This window comes from Phycodurus eques, chromosome 17, assembly GCF_024500275.1.
Source record: "Phycodurus eques isolate BA_2022a chromosome 17, UOR_Pequ_1.1, whole genome shotgun sequence".
Classification (NCBI taxonomy): Eukaryota; Metazoa; Chordata; class Actinopteri; order Syngnathiformes; family Syngnathidae; genus Phycodurus; species Phycodurus eques.
Window position 1 is genome coordinate 6560911 of NC_084541.1, and position 18264 is coordinate 6579174.

The 18264-nt window shown below is 41.4% G+C and overlaps 2 protein-coding genes across 13 annotated transcripts in view; one reads left to right on the forward strand and one right to left on the reverse strand.

The window, feature by feature from the left end:
* The window catches only part of esama (endothelial cell adhesion molecule a), an 81931-nt gene extending 73453 nt beyond the window's left edge, over nucleotides 1-8478 (forward strand). For 2 of the 3 annotated variants that reach the window (XM_061702924.1, XM_061702925.1), the window contains exons 4-8: nucleotides 713-914; nucleotides 1003-1158; nucleotides 1375-1497; nucleotides 4321-4453; nucleotides 5766-8477. In XM_061702924.1, the coding sequence (XP_061558908.1) occupies nucleotides 713-914; nucleotides 1003-1158; nucleotides 1375-1497; nucleotides 4321-4453; nucleotides 5766-6300 (1149 nt within the window). In that variant the 3' untranslated portion in view covers nucleotides 6301-8477. Of the gene's footprint in view, nucleotides 1-712; nucleotides 915-1002; nucleotides 1159-1374; nucleotides 1498-4320; nucleotides 4454-5765 lie in introns of all 3 variants that reach the window. The other variant, XM_061702926.1, reaches the window with a different exon arrangement.
* Nucleotides 1-18264, reverse strand: part of fez1 (fasciculation and elongation protein zeta 1 (zygin I)) — a 71042-nt gene that overhangs the window by 23038 nt on the left and 29740 nt on the right. For 3 of the 10 annotated variants that reach the window (XM_061702927.1, XM_061702933.1, XM_061702934.1), the window contains 6 exons: nucleotides 16432-16597; nucleotides 15586-15902; nucleotides 14853-14933; nucleotides 14260-14335; nucleotides 14102-14167; nucleotides 10792-11152 (listed from right to left, as the gene is read on the reverse strand). In XM_061702927.1, coding sequence (XP_061558911.1) covers nucleotides 11052-11152; nucleotides 14102-14167; nucleotides 14260-14335; nucleotides 14853-14933; nucleotides 15586-15902; nucleotides 16432-16597 — 807 coding nt within the window. In that variant the 3' untranslated portion in view covers nucleotides 10792-11051. Of the gene's footprint in view, nucleotides 1-10019; nucleotides 13153-14101; nucleotides 14168-14259; nucleotides 14336-14852; nucleotides 14934-15585; nucleotides 15903-16431; nucleotides 16598-18264 lie in introns of those variants that run through there. The other 7 variants (XR_009770224.1, XR_009770223.1, XM_061702929.1 and 4 more) reach the window with 5 other exon arrangements.

Consider the following 18264-nt stretch of genomic DNA (forward strand, 5'->3'; position numbering starts at 1 on the left):
TGGTGAGTGTGGTCAGGAAGTGAAGAAACGGGTCCAAGCAGTTTGGAACGGGTGGAGGAAGGTGTCAGGTGTTTTATGTGACAGAAGAGTCTCTGCTAGGATGAAGGGCAAAGTTTATAAAACAGTGGTGAGGCCAGCCATGATGTACGGATTAGAGACAGTGGCACTGAAGAGACAACAGGAAGCAGAGTTGGAGGTGGCGGAAATGAAGATGTTGAGGTTCGCTCTCGGAGTGACCAGGTTGGATAAAATTAGAAATGAGCTCATCAGAGGGACAGCCAAGGTTTGATGTTTTGGAGACAAAGTTAGAGAGAGCAGACTTCAATGGTTTGGACACGTCCAGAGGAGAAATAGTGAGTATATTGGTAGAGGGATGATGAGGATGGAGCTGCCAGGCAAGAGAGCTAGAGGAAAACCAAAGAGAAGGTTGATGGATGTCGTGAAGGAAGGCATGATGGCAGTTGGTGTTCGAGAGGAGGATGCAGGAGATAGGCTTACATGGAAAAGGATGACGCGCTGTGGCGACCCCTAACGGGACAAGCCGAAAGGAAAAGAAGAAGAAGTTTCCAAGTACTTCATGACATTTTGCATGACATGATTACATCTGAGACTCACAAACCAGTTCCATGTTCCTCACTTAGTCAAATAAAGACCACATCTTTTAGAAATACCAATTACTCAAAACTAACTTTGCCTCTCTTTCCTCATTCAGATAATTTCTTACACCAAGGGCTCCATCAGCGTGGGGAGTTCCCAGTTTAAGGGCCGAGTTGGGTTCACCTCTAGCATGCCCTCTAGTGATGTGTCTCTCTTCGTCAACAACACCCAGGAGTCAGATTCAGGACGTTACCTTTGCCAGGTCATCATCCCAGATAACCCTGGCCTCACTGCTCAGCTCAGCCTGGATGTCAAAGGTAAGACAGATTATGACTGAACTATTTGTTCATTAGTTTTAAGTTTTATTAAATAAAAAATGTTTCTATTGCTCCCTTCTCCCCTCAGTGCCTCCTGCTGTCCCAAAGTGCACTTTATCAGGGAAACCAGTGCTGAAAGGAAATGTGACACTGAGCTGCAAGTCTGACAGCGGGAAGCCAATTCCATTGTATAAGTGGACGAAAACCAGTCCCCTCTCTGAGGTCTTCTTCTCACCCATGCTCAGTGAGTGGAGCCCACACAACTGTACGGCCTGATACCGTAATGTATATCACAAGTGATTCAGCAACTAATTAGAAGTAAAGGTGGTGTCTGTCTTATTCTCTACCACTCTCCATCTGTTTTGTATATTTGTGTGTTTATACAGTTTACTCTACATTGAATAATGTGAATAAATGCATCCATGATTGTAGTCCTTTTTCTTGGTAAATGACATTTTAGATGAGAAGACAGGCACTCTGAAGCTGAGTAACCTGAGCAGTAACATGTCAGGGAAGTACGTGTGCACTGCCAGCAACACAGCCGGATCCGAAAGCTGCTTCATCAACCTAGAGATATCCTCCTGTACGTACAACACTGTTACCATCATCATTATCCTCATCAGCATCACTAATATCAGACAAAGAATTTGACTATGAGTTGCTGTGCTCACGGACCACTACTGTATTAACAAATCAAATACAATACTTGGATTCTATTCAGGGTTTCAACCTTTCTTCCTTCCCTTTAGACTTGAACCTATTCATGGACCCACAGTGAATCATCGTCATCCATCTCTCCCGGTCTTCTACGTCTTCTGCTCTAACTCCTGCTATCAGGAAGTCTTCCCTCGCCACATTTCCAGCATCCTTCTTCAGCATCCTTCTTATCTGCTGCCTCTTTTTTGCACATGTCCAAACTATCTAAATCTGGCCTCTCTGGCTTTGTCTCCAGTCTGTGGTGTCCCCCTGGAATTACCACACCTTCACTCTACTACAGGCAACTTCTTATGCTCTAAGATCCTGTTCAACAGTCGTGTCAAAAATCCACTTCAGCCTTTGTAATCTGGCCTAGCGTCTGTTTCAGTTTCCACCTCCTCTGTTCTGCTTACACTTTCATTTTCCTCATTCATCAACTCCTCAAAGTACTCAACCACTCGTACAACTCGTCATACACTTGTTGGCCTTTTCACCTCCCTCTTCACCTCCCATGTCCTTTGGAGATGTGCCTGACGGAATGACCATTTGGTAGTAGAAAGTCAATATAAACTTAAATCTGCTCAGACCATCGTGTCTGCCCTAGTAGACACGGTTTTGGTGAATTTGATCGATGCGCCTGTAGGCAGATACCGAGCTCCGCTCACGTGCGGTGGATCTCAAGCGTATTTCATTCAGAAATAAGTGAACAGTGGGCATCAAACCTGAATCATTGTAGAAATCAATTAATTGAATGCATTATTATTATTATTATTATTATTATGTATTTAATAAGGGTACCCACTCACATTGTCTGTTGCCACATCATGACCAGAGCAGTGACAATGCCCCACTCATGCAAGGATCGCTGTGATTACGTATCATCCTTTGAATGCTTAATTTAACTCCTGTCTATGCACTGGCTCAGTGTTTGTGTCATCAAATAATTTAAAACTGCGCTATATTAATATTATCAACTTTTTAAGTGTGATCATGATGAGGATTCTAATGTATTACCAGATATTCTGGCCTCCACGCTGCCAAATCCCTCGTGGTTTACGGTGGAAGCCACAAGGTCCTCAAGAGGGCAACAGACGCTTTGCCCGCTGCTCTTTTCAGATACAACAATGTTAATTTTTGGCCCTTTTTCTTACATCATTCACCCACTTCTTGCACTTGGGTGGCAGTTCTCAGTGAGCCGTGAGACTATATTTGTTATCACCTTTTAAGCCAACTTTACATCATCGGTCCGTGGAGATTTGCTTGCACTTCGGTATAAACGTACATTGCGCGCGTTGCCCTCCCGGATGAACAAATCAGTTTCTTCTTGGGAAAAATTTGGTTGTTTGCCCTTCCCCAGTTCGCGACTAGCGCACCGCATTTAAAGGGAATGAGAAGAGTCTCTTTAATTGGCCATGATTGAAGTCAGCTGATCACTGCCACAGTGGGTCAGACCTGCTCTCAGATCCGGCGCCAAGTTATGCCGCACAGGATTTATGCCGTTCATGAAAATAGAATCCTAAATGTCAAGAAGGATGTATTCATGATGTTTGTATTTCACTGGGCTGTTAAAACCTTGTGTCCATGATTAATAAAAAAAAATTCCCCAGCATTCTCTTCTCACAAATAGCCTACTGAACTTTGATGTAGAGAACAGATTGTTGATTTATGTTGGCTAATATTTTAGCCTCGATATTGGCCCGATTAGCTATCGCAACCGATTTCCTAAATTGGGCCTGACATATTTTGTCACGAACGACAACATTTCTAGTAGTGTGACATAATCCACGACCAACGATTTGGCCCTACGATAGCCCTACGACGGCAAAAAGAAAAGTCTGGCATGTTTGATTTTTTGGGATATCTTGCTGTAGTGTGACATATCAACAACAACTCTCCGACAGCGCACCTCGACGTCGACCAATAGGATTGCATATTGTGACTGGCGCATCACCTCCCGTGCTTGCCGTCGTCAACATACTTGCACGCAGTTGTTAACATTTATTCACACGCACAAACCAATGTTTACCGACGCTTTAGAGGATGATTCGACACAATGTCGGCATGTTTATTTGCAACCGTTAGTGTTAGCACTAGCTTGCTAGCCTTCATAACGTTGGGTGGCCTGCTTGTGAGCCATATTGCATTAAAGGCATGTGAACATACCTCAAGCAATCCTTGAATGAACGTCCTCTCCCGAGCACCGGTGATGATAACCACACATTTTTCCTCATTTTGTTCTTTTGTTTCCCCACGACACAATACAGTACATTGACGAGGCGCATTGTTGTTGTCGTCGCCATGCTAACGAGTGTATACGGTCGCGTTGACCTGTCACATGTTTTCTGGTTCCGCCTCTCCGACAGTGTTTGATTTGACAAGATAAAGCCCAGTGATCGTAAAAGACAGGATGCGGTGGTATCGGAATACATGTCGTGTAGTGTTGCCACTGTCTGCCCAAGATACGTAAAGATTTTATGGTGCAATTGTAAAACACCAAATTTGTCTTGTAGTCTGATCCAGGCATAATTAGTAAATGGCAAAACCATTGTAATCTAACTTTACGCTCTGTTTGTGAAAGTGTATTTTCTTTTTTTTAATACACCAACACATCCATTTTATACTTCTACTATTGAATTGTTTGTTGCTATTGTTGTTGTTGTTGTTGTTGTTGATAAAATATAATTGGTGTGTGCTCTGATTTTCTCTGCAGCCAATAAGGTTGGGGTGATTGTCGGCGCCACTGTGGGCACAGTGGTTGGCTTCCTCTGCCTTTTACTCATTTGTGTATTTTTCCTGATGAAGAGGCAACGGGAGAACGAAGAGGACATGGCAAATGAAATCAAGTGAGTTCGATGATGGCACTTCACTGACAAAATAGTCAGCATGGCTGAGTGAAATTTTAAATGAATTGGTTAATTTGATTATACAGTATATTCTGTATAGCTAGATAGATAGATAGATAGATATATATATATATAGATAGATAGATAGATAGATAGATAGATAGATAGATAGATAGATAGATAGATAGATAGATAGATAGATAGATATCACAATGTATGTGCGCAATAGTCACATCGCAGGGTCCGCTGCGATGATGTACTGTAATATACAGTGAATCAACTTCAACTAACTAAAAGTCACCAGCAGAGAGAACTGTTTGGACATGCTAATAGCATTAGCACCCACGTTACAGTAAATTATAACGCTTCAAACAACACACGTGTCTCCTCGTGTGTGTGTGTGTGTGTGTGTGTGTGTGTGTGTGTGTGTGTGTGTATATATATATATATATATATATATATATATATATATATATATGTGTGTGTGTGTATACATATACAGTGGCTGAAATGAGTATATAACACGTCACCATTTTTCTCACTAAATATACGTACTTCCAAAGGTGCTATTGATCTGACAATTTCACCAGATGTTGGAAACATCCCAAGTAATCCATACATAGAAAGTAGAACAAATAAGCTCAGGAATTCATTTGCGTGTAAAAATGTGAAATGACACAGGGAAAAAGTATTGAACACATGAAGAAAATGAGGTGCAAAAAGGCACGGAAAGCCTAGACAACGCCTAGAATCTATTAATAATCAAACAGCAGTCCAGCCCCTTCTCTGGACTGGTAGTGCTGTCACCGGGGATTCCTAAAACCGTGGTCTGAGCAGGTATAAATTCAGACCCACTTTCTACCACAAAATTATCACGCCAACAGGAGGATCTACAAAGGACACACCCTCACTGTGCCGGAACGCCCGGCACAGTGAGGGCAAATGCGTGCAGCGAGCATTGCTTTTGCACGAAAATTATAATCCGCCTGCATTTGCGCCCTGCCGCAGATGCACTGTCTACGATAATAGAGTCCTTTATATTAAGAAGAGATTTGGCAAAAAAAAAAAAATAATAATAATAATGTTTGTAATATCTTTTAAAATTGAAAGTAACGGCCTTAATTGGACACCTGTGCCCTAAAGAGTATAAGCAGTACAGAAAATGCACGGATGGACATTGGAAATATAATCACTGCTCGGATTCAGCGCAAATGTCTGGTTCTGGGGCGAGGAACTGCTTCCTAAATTACTGAAAATTGCACATTAAACACAACTTTTCCCTTCACGCCTTTGTGTCTTGTCCACCATTCAGAGAGGATGCTCAGGCTCCCAAACGTGTGTCCTGGGCTAAAAGCGGAATGGGTTCAGATATCATCTCCAAGAATGGCACCTTGTCCTCCATCGCCTCCAGCCCACAACACAGAGAGCCCTCACACCAACAAAACAGCCACCACCCTTTGCAGCACTACCCCCAGCGCCCTCCTTCCGACACAGCCTCCATCATCACAGCCACCGGCAGCACAGCCGGCTACCGTCCGTCACGCCATCAAGGAGCCTCCACCCCGACCCACTATAGCTACAACAGCAACACCACCCTACCACGTGACCAGCCTGTCTCTTTGGAGGCCAACACCAATGGCGGCTCCCAACCCAGACCAGAGCGTTACACCCAGCTTCCACAAGCCCAGATGCTCCAGCAGACCTATAGCCATCCTCAGCTACAGCTTCAGCCCACTCCACCCCCTCCGCCATTTCCTTCCTCCACACTCACAGGCTCCAACATCACCCGCATGGGCGGGGTGCCCATTATGGTGCCTGCGCAGAACCAGGCTGGATCACTTGTCTAACAACAGCCATTACTTGCAACACTATGCTGTTAACTGTGGAATAATGTCCCTTTACTTTCCTGGAAGGGTTCATCTGAAGTTCTTTTTAATGGAGCACCTGGTTATTATTATTGAGCAAAGAATTCAAGTAGTTAAAATTTTCAAGATTTTAGGACTCACTCCTTGTTTAAGGTATATATCTATATTTTTATATTCTTTATGAACTCTATGGCTACATTGCAAATGTTTCAATTGTTCATTGTTCAATCTTTTGTACCTTACAATTTTTACGTTTTTTTATTTTTTATTATTGTCATTCGATTTCAACAGCTTTGATTTGTTACACGTTCTTTCATTATCTTTTTTTTTTGCCTTTTGTTTATTAATATATTACACTCTTAGACAATTGTCTTAATACATTCATTTAGCTACATAGGCAGAGCACTATTTGGAATTGATTGATCGTAACTTGACACAAGCACGCGTTCATGTTTAATTAGCATTTTAGCTTCAGAGGCTCCATCTCCAATCGTGAAGTGCACTTTACTTTTAAAGCACGTTCGTGAATACAAATCAACCGTGGTAGAGGTGCATTTCTTCACTGAAAAAGTGATGGTCAGAAACTAAAGAAGCCAATTCATTAAATGGAAAAACTAACACGAATAAATCTTAATTAAAACATGTCTGACTATTGAACATGCAGCAAGGTTGAACAATTATATTACCATTAACATAATTTCAGGTATTTTAAGTTAAAAAATATAGCATAATGTATTAAGTTGCATTGATTCAAAGTTTCAAGCAGCACAATAAATGTAAATATGGTATTTATTTATTTTTTTATTATTATTACAATGCGGAAAGCAATAGTATGTGGGTATAACCTCAGATTATGTGTTAAGTTATTTCTGCCTTGAACACTGGATACTGAACCAAAGAAAAACAGTATGCATACTATACATTCTTAACATACTTCATTTTAATTTCCTGTTCAGCTTGGTATAAAATAATTGAAATAAGTAATTCTCATCTGGTAAACAAAAATGTATGAAAGATGTACAGTATTATGTAAAATGATCTGGAATGCTGTATTGTCATTACACTGGAGCAAATAGTCGTGTTCTGATACTGTATTCTATTTTTTGTGGCTTGGAGATAAAGAAAAACAGTTTTGTTTTTTTTAAAGGATAACGAAAATGGGCAATGAACTGACCCCTTCTAAAGTGAAAACATGATGTTAGTTGCATCTCAAAGCTGTGGTGTTATGCAAAAATGAAAGAAAGAAAAAAAGATTCATCATTGCTTTATCAAGTGACGATGAGAATAACTCATTTGATTATAAATACAGCTACAATTCACCAAGGTCAGTATTTGAAATTCAAATTTGTGCATTATGAACAATAGAATTGAAAATATCTCCAAAGTCTTTACTTTCAAAAAAAAAATACAGTATAAAGTGCACCACATATGAATATTCAATGTTTTTTGGTTTGTTTGTTTGAATTGAAGTGCTATCCAATAAGATGGACGATACTAAATACTGTGGACAAACTGGTGGCCAAATGTGCTTATTTCTACCGGTGGTTTCAGTTTCAGACATAGATGTGCACTTGTATCTTCTATAACCATCTTAATAAAAATGCTTTGTATGATATTTTCAATTAAAAATTATATGAGAAGTGTGTGTGCGTGTGTGTGTGTGTGGGTGCGCGCACTAGTGGCAGGGGTTAATATTGTGTGCAACTGTGCGCACACACTGACCTTGGCATACAATACCTGTTTCATAAGTGGGGCCGGCCATACGCTGGAGCAAGAGGGGGGCACGGTTCCCTCAAACAAACGCCATGCCCCCTCAAGTCAAATCCACCAACCTTCCTCAACTATGTCTCCTCCTCTTTGTGCTTTGTGCCGGCTGTCTGTGCAAGTCAGTAACAGCGACCTTTGAGTATTGCCAATATACTGGAGTTGATGTGTGGCCATATTTAGTCACTTCACTACTGACCACTTTATCAATGATTTTTTTGAATGCATTAGGTCCCCTGTTTATGATTGTCTTAACCTAAAATGTACCATGGTTAAAAATGGCGTGTAATGAACCAGTGTGCAAGCCAACCACAGGAGTAAAAGTAAGCATTTTTTGTTTTTGTGTTTTTGTTCCTTATCTTTTACCCATCCATTTTCCATCCCGCTTATCCTCGCTAAGGTCGCGGCCGTGCTGGAGCCTATCCCAGCTATTTTTGGGCGGGAGGTAGGGTACACCCTAAACTGGTCTCCAGCCAATCGCAGGGCACATGTAAACAAACAACCATTCGCACTCAAATTCACACCTACGGGCAATTTAGAGTCTTCAATTAACCTACCACGCATGTTTTTTGGGATGTGGGAGGAAACCGGAGTGCCTGGAGAAAACCCACACAGGCACGGGGAGAACATGCAAACTCCACACAGGCGGGGCCGGGGATTGAACCCCGGTCCTCAGAAGTGTGAGGCAGATGTGCTAACCAATCGTTCACCGTTCCACCCCTTATCTTTGATATATGTGTGTCTATATATATATATATATATATATATATATATATATATATATATATATATATATATATATATATATATATATATGTATATATGTATATGTATATATAGAGAGAGAGAGAGAGAAGTGTTTTTGAAATATTCACTTTCAGTACATTATGACTGTTAATATAAAATCAGGTTATCTTAGTGTCGTAGGAACGCAACCCTGTTTCGTTATTGGTGATGTTAGTGACTCCGACTCCCTCCTAGTTGCTGTTAGGGCAGGAGATGTTCACCCACATCTCGACTAGAAACTTGCAAGAAGTCAACACTGTCAGTCACAGTGTTGCTTAATGTCTTGTCTAAATACTTCGAATAAAGGCTCAAGTGAACGGCATCAATTGCAATTCCTAATCTTTCTTGCTCTTTGCAGAATCACTACATCAGTGAAGAGAAACATTTCGATGATGAATCAAGATAATCCCTTTCAGTTAGAGAGAGAACCATGGATACAAACAGGATAACGTGGATGAAGTGATATCATCATCATCAATTTATTTTGGGACTCTATCCTGTTATTCACTGATTCACTAACCTTTACAGTTTTGTGCGATGAGGCCAAAATTTACAAATATTTCTTTGCCACCATCTGGTGGCATCTATAGGCAATTACAAAACATTTTTGGGGGTGTCAATTACTTGTGGATCGTTACTATTTGCGGCAGGTCTTTGTCCATATCCCCTGCAAATAGTGGAGATTCACTGAAATGAAGAAGACAGCTCCAATCATTCATCATATCATTCACAACCCCCACCTTGGCCAATATAGCATAAACACCTGGACTCTCTCATCTAATCTCCACAATCTGAATTTCAATGAGTGCAACATTGTATTATTTTAAATAAAGCACCCATATTGATTTCACTTCATTGAATCAAACTAAACGCTCTCATTGCACGTGTGTCATCTACTTCTTTGTGTGATGTGCAACACACACAAAAAGTATCCAGTGTGGATTGAATTCCTTCTTGAGGGATTAAAATTTGTACAACAGAAAATACAAAATAAAAGTACACACTCACTTGTGTATTCCATGGTCCCCTTTTGTTGAAGAAATACATGTTGCTGTTTGAGGGATGCAAAAAATCCTAATACTGTGAGATTCAGGGTGAGCTACGTTACATAATTCTGTTAAACTAACATGGCAAAGACAGCACCACATAAATAGGGTAGCATGTTTATTAGAATTGGCAATTTAGCAATGCAAGATTAATTTACACATTTCAACATAAGTCATAAATGATCATATGCAAATGTATGCACCTTTCTTGGGCAAGTTGACCCCAAGGGTTGGGGATAGTCAAAGTTGAACTGCACAACATGTCCAGTTTAACGGATCACTATGGAATAGATGGTAGCCTGTCACTCTAGTGACATTAAATGAAAGTAGAAAAATCACTTTCTATCAAATGTTTGATACAAATTAAAAGAGATTAGAAAATATTGTGTATTCACAGAGTGAAATAAAGAACAAGAAACAAGGAAAATTCGCTGCACCTGAATTGTTGTTTTTCTCTTTCACTCCGCTACAGTTGTCAAAAAAAACAAACAAGAAAAAAAAAAAAAAAAACAGCACATGGCTTGTCTATTCAAATGAATTCTTTTAATTTAAACAATACCGGGACGGTTGTCATTTATGAATGCAATGTACTCCTTGTGAACAATGAATAGAATAAATATTAATGAAAACAGAGGAATAAAATGCAGAAACACCATGTTATCGGTGACGTGATCATTTATAGTGTGTCATGCTCCATTGGTGAAGTCCTTTAAAAGGTGGGTCTGGCTGTCCCACTTTGACTATTTCAGTGGCTGGCGAAAGCATGGTTAAGTGTAAGGAGGGAAAGGACGAGCTCAGCAAGAGGCAATCGTCATAGTTGAGGCGAATACAATGATGTTGATGGTTGTGGATCCATGGCTGATAATGGCGAACAAGGTCATGCTGCTCGGGCCAGTGGTAAAAGGAGAAGTTCCCCGCCACACCATGGCCCCTGGATGGTACACTGCTTTAGGTAGGACACAAGACTGGAGAAGGAAACCAGTGGATATCTGATTTAGTCACCAAAGAACGAGATTACAGTAAAGCTCAGCTCCTGAAAGAAATACCCCACACCATAATCACCCCTCCATTAAACTTTTTATGTCTCAAAGGTATTCTCCGTGGCGGCACGGTGGACGACTGGTTAGCACATCCGCCTCACAGTTCTGAGGACCGGGCTTCAAATCCCAGCCCCGCCTGTGTGGAGTTTGCATGTTCTCCCCGTGCCTGCGTGGGTTTTCTCCAGGTACTCCGGTTTCCTGCCACATCCCAAAAACATGCATGGTAGCTTCACTGAATACTCTAAATTGCCCGTAGGTGTGAATGTGAGTGCGAACGGTTGTTTGTTTATATGTGCCCTGCGATTGTCTGGCGACCAGTTCAGGGTGTGCACCGCCTCTCGCCCGAAGATAGCTGGGATAGGCTCCAGCACGCCCGCGACCCGAGTGAGGAGAAGCGGACCGGAAGATGAATGAATGAATGAGTATTCTCTGTCAAATGGCTGTCTGTTGTCGTACTAGAGCGGGAGACAAATTCCTTGTGTGTTTTTGACATTACTTGGCAAATAAAGATGATTCTGATTCTGATTCTGATTCAGTCAGACAAGTACTGTTCTCCTGTCAACCGCTAAAAACCCAGACTCGTCCATCAGCTTGCCAGATGGAGAAGTGTGATTCGTCACTCCATAGAACGCGTCTCCACGGACGCTCTAGAGTCGAGGGGCGGCGTGCTTTACACCGGTGCATCACGACGCTTTGCGTTGCACTTGGTGATGTATGGCTCGGATGCAGCTGCTCGGCCATGGAAAGCAGTTCCATGAAGCCCTCTGCGCATTCTTCTTGAGCTAATCTGAAGGCCACGTGAAGTTTGGAGGCGTGTAGCGATTGACTCGACAGAAAATTGGTGACCTCTTCGTACTATGAGCCACGCCATCTGCTCCGTCAGGTTACGTGGCCTACCACTTTGTGGCTGTGTTGCTGTCGCTCCCAAATGCTTTCACATTCGTATAATACAGCTTCCATTCGACTGTGGAACATTTCGGAGCAAGTCAATTTCACCACTTGTATAGTTGCACAGGTGGCATCCTATCACAATTCAATGCTGGAATTCATTGAGCTCCTGAGAGCCACCCATTCTTTCACAAATGATTGTAAAAACGTTCTGCGTGCCTAGGTGCTTGATTTTATACACCTGTGACCAGGGAAGTGATTGGAACACCTGATTCCGATTATTTGGATGAGTGAGCGAATACTTTTGCTAATGTTATTGTATTTTATAGATGTCCGAACCTCCCTAAACTCTTATTAACGTCACGACTACTCTTGCATGTTGCTTTAGCTCCAGTACTGTGCATGTGGAACGTGACAAGAGCAAACCTGGAAAACAGGTTGGCGGACTCCCTGTGTTTGCTGCGATGACGAGCACAACTACAGGTCGACTACTTGATGGTTTGAACCCGAACTTGCTCAAATTTGGCTCAAAGAATCATGTTGTCAAGCCGTAGTTACGCGAGAGTGTGAGTGAAGTTGTGACGTTAATTTCACTCGATAGTAGAGGTGACATTGCCCAATAAGGTGGCTCCCTGACATTGGTAAAGACTGATGAATTATTCTGTTAAATTCTTATTCCACCAACGCAATATTAATCAGAATACCGTGTATTGACTAGTGTTGACACAGACAAGATACTTTTGCCCCAAACTTCTTTGGGTTTAGTTCCCCTTTATAAATTTCTCTGAGCTTTGTTTGTCAATAAAACTGCAAACAGTAAATGCCCACAATAGGTCCACGTACACAGTAAGGAACTATATCAAAAATGTTGCAGGAAAACAACGGTTATTAATGTGATAAGATAATCCATTCATCTATTTTCTATGCTGCTTATCCTCATTAGGATCGCGGGTATGCTGGAGCCTATCCCAGCTGACTTTGGTAGCTCTGAAAATAGCGAGTGATATTATTGTCAAATACCATTACTGCGCAAAATTCTCGAGAACCATTTCTAAAGCAGGGTATACGTACATAATCGGGAAATCATTTGAGCTTGTTTTTTTTCTCCTTGCGATCATTGTCAGGTGCGTTTAACATATAGTCCTGACTTATTATTCTGTCTTAAAAGAGATTCATTTTTTTTCTTCCCCTACCTGCTGGAAAACATTCTAGGCCGAAAATCTTAAATGGTAAACCTATTCAATGTTTCCGATGGCAAATCCTGTGTGGTCAACACTGTGGTCGGCCGATCCGTGGACCGCGTCAATGTGCTGTGAAACAGAATGACAGCCAATGAAGTAGCAACCTTACATTTGCACTGCAGTCTGACATGACTAGAGGAGCAACTCGTTGTGTTGAGTGTCTGTTATACATGGGTTAGAAGTCAATTACCACGATAGAAATGACAAGGAGAATTGTTTGCAATCATATTATAGTTACCAAAGAAGCTAATAGTTGGTCTAGCTTCTTAGTATTTACCACCAGTCTGGATGCTACCCCTCACAGGTCAGTCTTGGTATTGAGACTAACATCTGGTCAGGAAAAGGAGACTGTGTGTGGCGTGCTGTGTCGGTCATCTCAAGTACACCCAACACTGTTGGGCCTGATTTACTAAGATCCCAAAGTGTGCGCTAAATTGCGTGTTAACTGTAACAGATTGCGCGCTGTTGGTGGGCATCTTGCACATGAGCTATGATTGTGATCTCTGTGACTAAGATCCTAAATAGCAGGGGGCTAAATTGCGTTTTCAGTCACTCTAAAAGATTTTGCGCACTGTTGGCAACATCCTACATAACACTGAGTTTTAAACCTGTGGCAGCACAATCGAAAAAACCCGGCACCTACTATCACCATGCACTGAAATGACACAGAAGCAAGGAAATGCAGAACTGGAAGCAGTTTTGTCATTAATGATATGGCATGACTCCTTCTTGTGACTGGCTCCAAGTCAGCCCTTCGTTCATTCAGAAGCTCCAAAATTACATTTCAGAGTGTGCAAACTGTAGGTTGGTTATGTTATTCATTTTTTTTTTTTTTTGGTTTGTGTTTGTTTTTGTTTTTTTATTCTACCTACGTACGACGTGAGCATTACGATATTTCTAAATGCATAGTATTTCATACAGCTCTCGCATTGTCATTCTTTTTTGGACCGTCCAGAGATACCGGTTGTGGTCAGTAACAGCATAGCAGCAAAACCACCTTATACCATTTTATCTTTACCTTTTAATATGTAGTCAGTTAGCAGTGTAGGGACCTTCTCGCTGTCCTCTTTCATGGCAAAAAGAACTCCATGAAAAAAAGTTTGGACACATTTGAAATTAAGTACAAAAACTGTGATTTTGAATAGGTTCTTTTCCACACTTGACTTTGAAACTTACTTTTTGTGAGCATCTGTAGGTCGTCAACAGATGGAGGGCTGCCTTTCTTCTCATAAGGAATAACTGTGTTCAGATACTAGAAACAGTTTGAAAATGAATGGGAAGTGAAGTATAATTGAAACAATTTACGGTGAAGGCAGTCAAGAAGCTCACAAACACAAAAAGGCAATCAATACATTTCAGATGGAAATGTTTAGCACCTCTGATCTAAGGCCAAAACAGTTCATTTGACACAAAACTAAAGAATACCTCACATTAACTGCCCAACTGAAATGACAACCTTTTGTAATGATTGTCATTGCAAGAACCTTGTTGGTTTGGAATGACATAAAAACAGAGTCAGCGTTTAGAATTAACCACGCTTTTTACTTCTTTACCGAGGGAAGTACACTATGGACTTTAAAAGATGCCCAGTGTTAATAAAACAAGAATTAAGACCAGTTTAGTCTTTTTAGTAAAGCTTTTAGCTGGGATATCGTTCAGCAAATTGTTTTAAATGCATCATGCTTTATAATGTTTAGTTTTATTGCGTCAACACTGTGATTTTCAAAGATATGTAATAGTTGGACACATAATAATAATGGACACACTACCTGTTTCTCATTCCCTGTGCTTCCAAATGTCTGTCTGATGCCCGTCTGCAGGATGTTGGATAGTCCCTCCATACTGAAACGCTGTAGTTCAAAACCAAGGCACACAAATTACAGATTTGAATACCACTCAAATCTCTACAAAATATTGGAGTGATTTAGTTTCTCGAAGAATCTGAGGGAGATTCAACCATACAGTCAGATGCATAAGAAATCACCTTCAGATATACAGCATTTTTTTTTTTTTTTTTTGTGCAATACTAAGCCATCAATATTTTAAATAATTCAATAATGGTATCATATGCAACACGCAGTCAATATAGCTCAGCCAATCTAGTCATGTTTTGCTTTGCACAGCAGGAAAATCCATTAGGTTGTTTTCCTCTTACTGGACAAGCGTAGACTGGACTGGCTCGTTAAGTGTCTCCAGAAATGTCTCCTACAAATGAGGATCATTCCAGAACGTTCCTGTCGAGGCTAATGGACCTGAGAGCCATTATGAGCCAGGAAGGGGAATTCACAGGCAGTCTGGTTTGACCTTTCTCGAATATAAGTATATACTGTGGCAATATTCAGGTTCACATCACCACACTTGCAACTGAAGGAAATATGTATTATCGCAAAATTAAGACAAATGACAGTAATAAGTAGGCAACGGTTTTAAAAGGACTGAAGTTGTGGCATACATATGCATACACTGATGTGTACCACGTTCAAGCTGGCCCCTCCATTTTACCTTGACAGGCATGCTTCCTGTCTTCTCCACATGACCGGTGGTGCCAGTAGTCCCTGTGGTCACAGACACCACGCCCATTCCTCCCTGCAGGCTCAAAGCCTTGTCCCGGCGTCGGCGTTTGCTACTGTCTCGAAGCTCCTTCTGCCTGTTCTGCACCTCTATCAGGGCACTGATGAACGTGTTCTTGACCTCTTTTTCAAACTCCAGCTCTTCACGCCGTGCCAGCTGACTGACCAGCTCCTCTGAGTACTCCCGGATTGCAGCCTCCACGTGGTGCAGTAGTTCAGCCAGGGCGGAACTGGGCATCAGACTCAGGCCTGCAGTATTGAACAGGTGATGTGAGAGGAAAGGAGGATTTTTCGTCACGACAGAAACAGGCTCGAACAGCGTTTCTCAAACTGTGGTACGTTGTCTCTCTGTGCATAATGTTGCAGTGGCTTGAGCTTTTTTTTTTTTTTTTTTTTTTTTAATCCAGTACAATACATTCATTAAGTAGAGTCCAGTTGTATTCAAGTTAAATCAATTTACATTTAATCATTTAGAACTGTTGGTTTTCAAAAAAAAATGTGCAATACATGTAATAGAATTATTATGCAAGTCCTGTCAATTCAAAACTGGGCATAAGGTTACAGTGGATTTCAATAATATCAATTAATAATGAATAACTTTTTAGGAGCACAGCCTCGGCTTCGTTTTTAATGAACAACTGGGCCAAGTGTGTGGTACTTGGTCAAAAATGTTTAGTAAGTAACAAAACCGACACAAGAAACAAAACAGCTTGTGGAAAAGGGGGTGGATATTTGTTTTTCTCTTACTTAAGTGATATTATGGCTGGAACTACAGTACCTTCATAAGAACAGTTGTTGTTGGAGGCCTGGGACAATTCTCGGATCTCCTCCAGCAGCGAAGGGTGAGTCCTGGAGGAGCAATGGCTGCTCTCCTCCTCGTCCTCTTCCTCGGTTTCACCAGGGTCCGGGGAGTTCTCCATCATCTCTGCTATCTCCTCAATGACCTTGGAGAAAAACAGATGGAAGGGAAAGGCTGGATGAAAAGAGAGGCGACAAAGGAGCCATTTATCTGTGGTGCAAAGCTACTCAAGGGCCAACAAATCAACACGGAAGTGAGGTCACGAATCATACAGACGTTCGTCGAGACTGTGATGGGTGAACATTTCATTAGATTGAGGCAAGTGTGGCCCGCCTGATTAGGATTTTATATTTTATAATTCAAGCCTAAACAAAGGCCAAACATTTTTTCTAGTAACGCTCTTAGCCAGGATATTGTTCAGCTAATGTATTTACCAATTTATAATGTGACCTCTTATCATTTCCTTCACTTTTATCTCTATTTGTGACAGTCCTTTTTTCTTATTTGTGACCTTATAGCTTGTCTTGCTGACTTAGTAGACAGACACTTTATTCATCCACAAGGGAAATTCATGTTGGGGTATTATGCTGTTTTACTGTTCATTCAAGTAGACTTTTGCAGTAACAGTACATTATATAAATATACAGTGCATCCCCGCTATTTGCGGAGGATAGGAACCGGGCCGAATAATTCCCATCATAATAATTTTTACACCCCCAAATATCTTGTAAATGCGGGGATATACAACCAATAAGCATTTTCGGTGTTGGTGTCGGGGGATAGGGGGCCTGCTGTTGAAGTTTTCGGTCAGAAAATATTTAGTCAGCAGGGGCGGGTTGGAGATGTGGAAAAGTATTCCTCATTTGGATGCCGGGGGTTACAAGACTATGACCATGACGCCTGCTCACAATGATCTGAGCATCCGGCAGTTTCCCAAGACGCAAGGGACTCCGTTTTGAAGACATGGAAAACATCAAGATGGCCGTGACGATAGCGCTGTGGAGGATCATGGGAGAATCCTTTTGGAGGTGCACAAAAGCATTGCTGGGAAATATATCTTTTGTGAAACCAGTCCTGCAACGTTTTTGACACACCTCGTAAACAAACAACCACTCACACTCAAATTCAATTTAGGGTCTTCCATTAACTGAACCAGCATGCTTCTGGAATGTGGGAAGGACCAGGAGTACCTGGAGAAAAATCACGCACGCATGACAAAGTGCAAACGGAAAGGACAGAGAAGTGGCAGACGTGCTAACCGCCAGCTCACCGAGCGTTCCTTAATTCATTATTTTTTTATACGTGTATTATTTTATCTTATTCAAGGAGTGTCTGTATTGTGAACACATTCAATATTGTTCTATATTTAAGCCGGGAAAAGTAATGCTCCATTGGGGTATGATGAATAAATCCAAATTGTACACTGGTTTACCTTCCTGTTTAAATAGAGACACTTTTTGAAGAAGTTAAAAGTCATATTTTACATCATCCTCCAGCTGGCATCCAAAACGTTGGCTTTGCATTTGTGAGGTTATTGTGTGGATCATTAACCTTTTTTTTCAAGTGGTGGGACTCACTAGGGTCGCAGGCATGCTGGAGCCTATCCCAGCTATCATCGGGCAGGAGGCAGGATACACCCTGTACTGGTTGCCAGCCAATCGCAGGACACATACAAACAAACAACCATTCACACTCATATTCGCACCTACGGGCAATTTAGAGTCTCCAATTAACGCATGTTTTTGGGATGTGGGGGGAAACCGGAGAGCCCGGAGAAAACCCACGCAGGCACGGGGAGAACATGCAAACTCC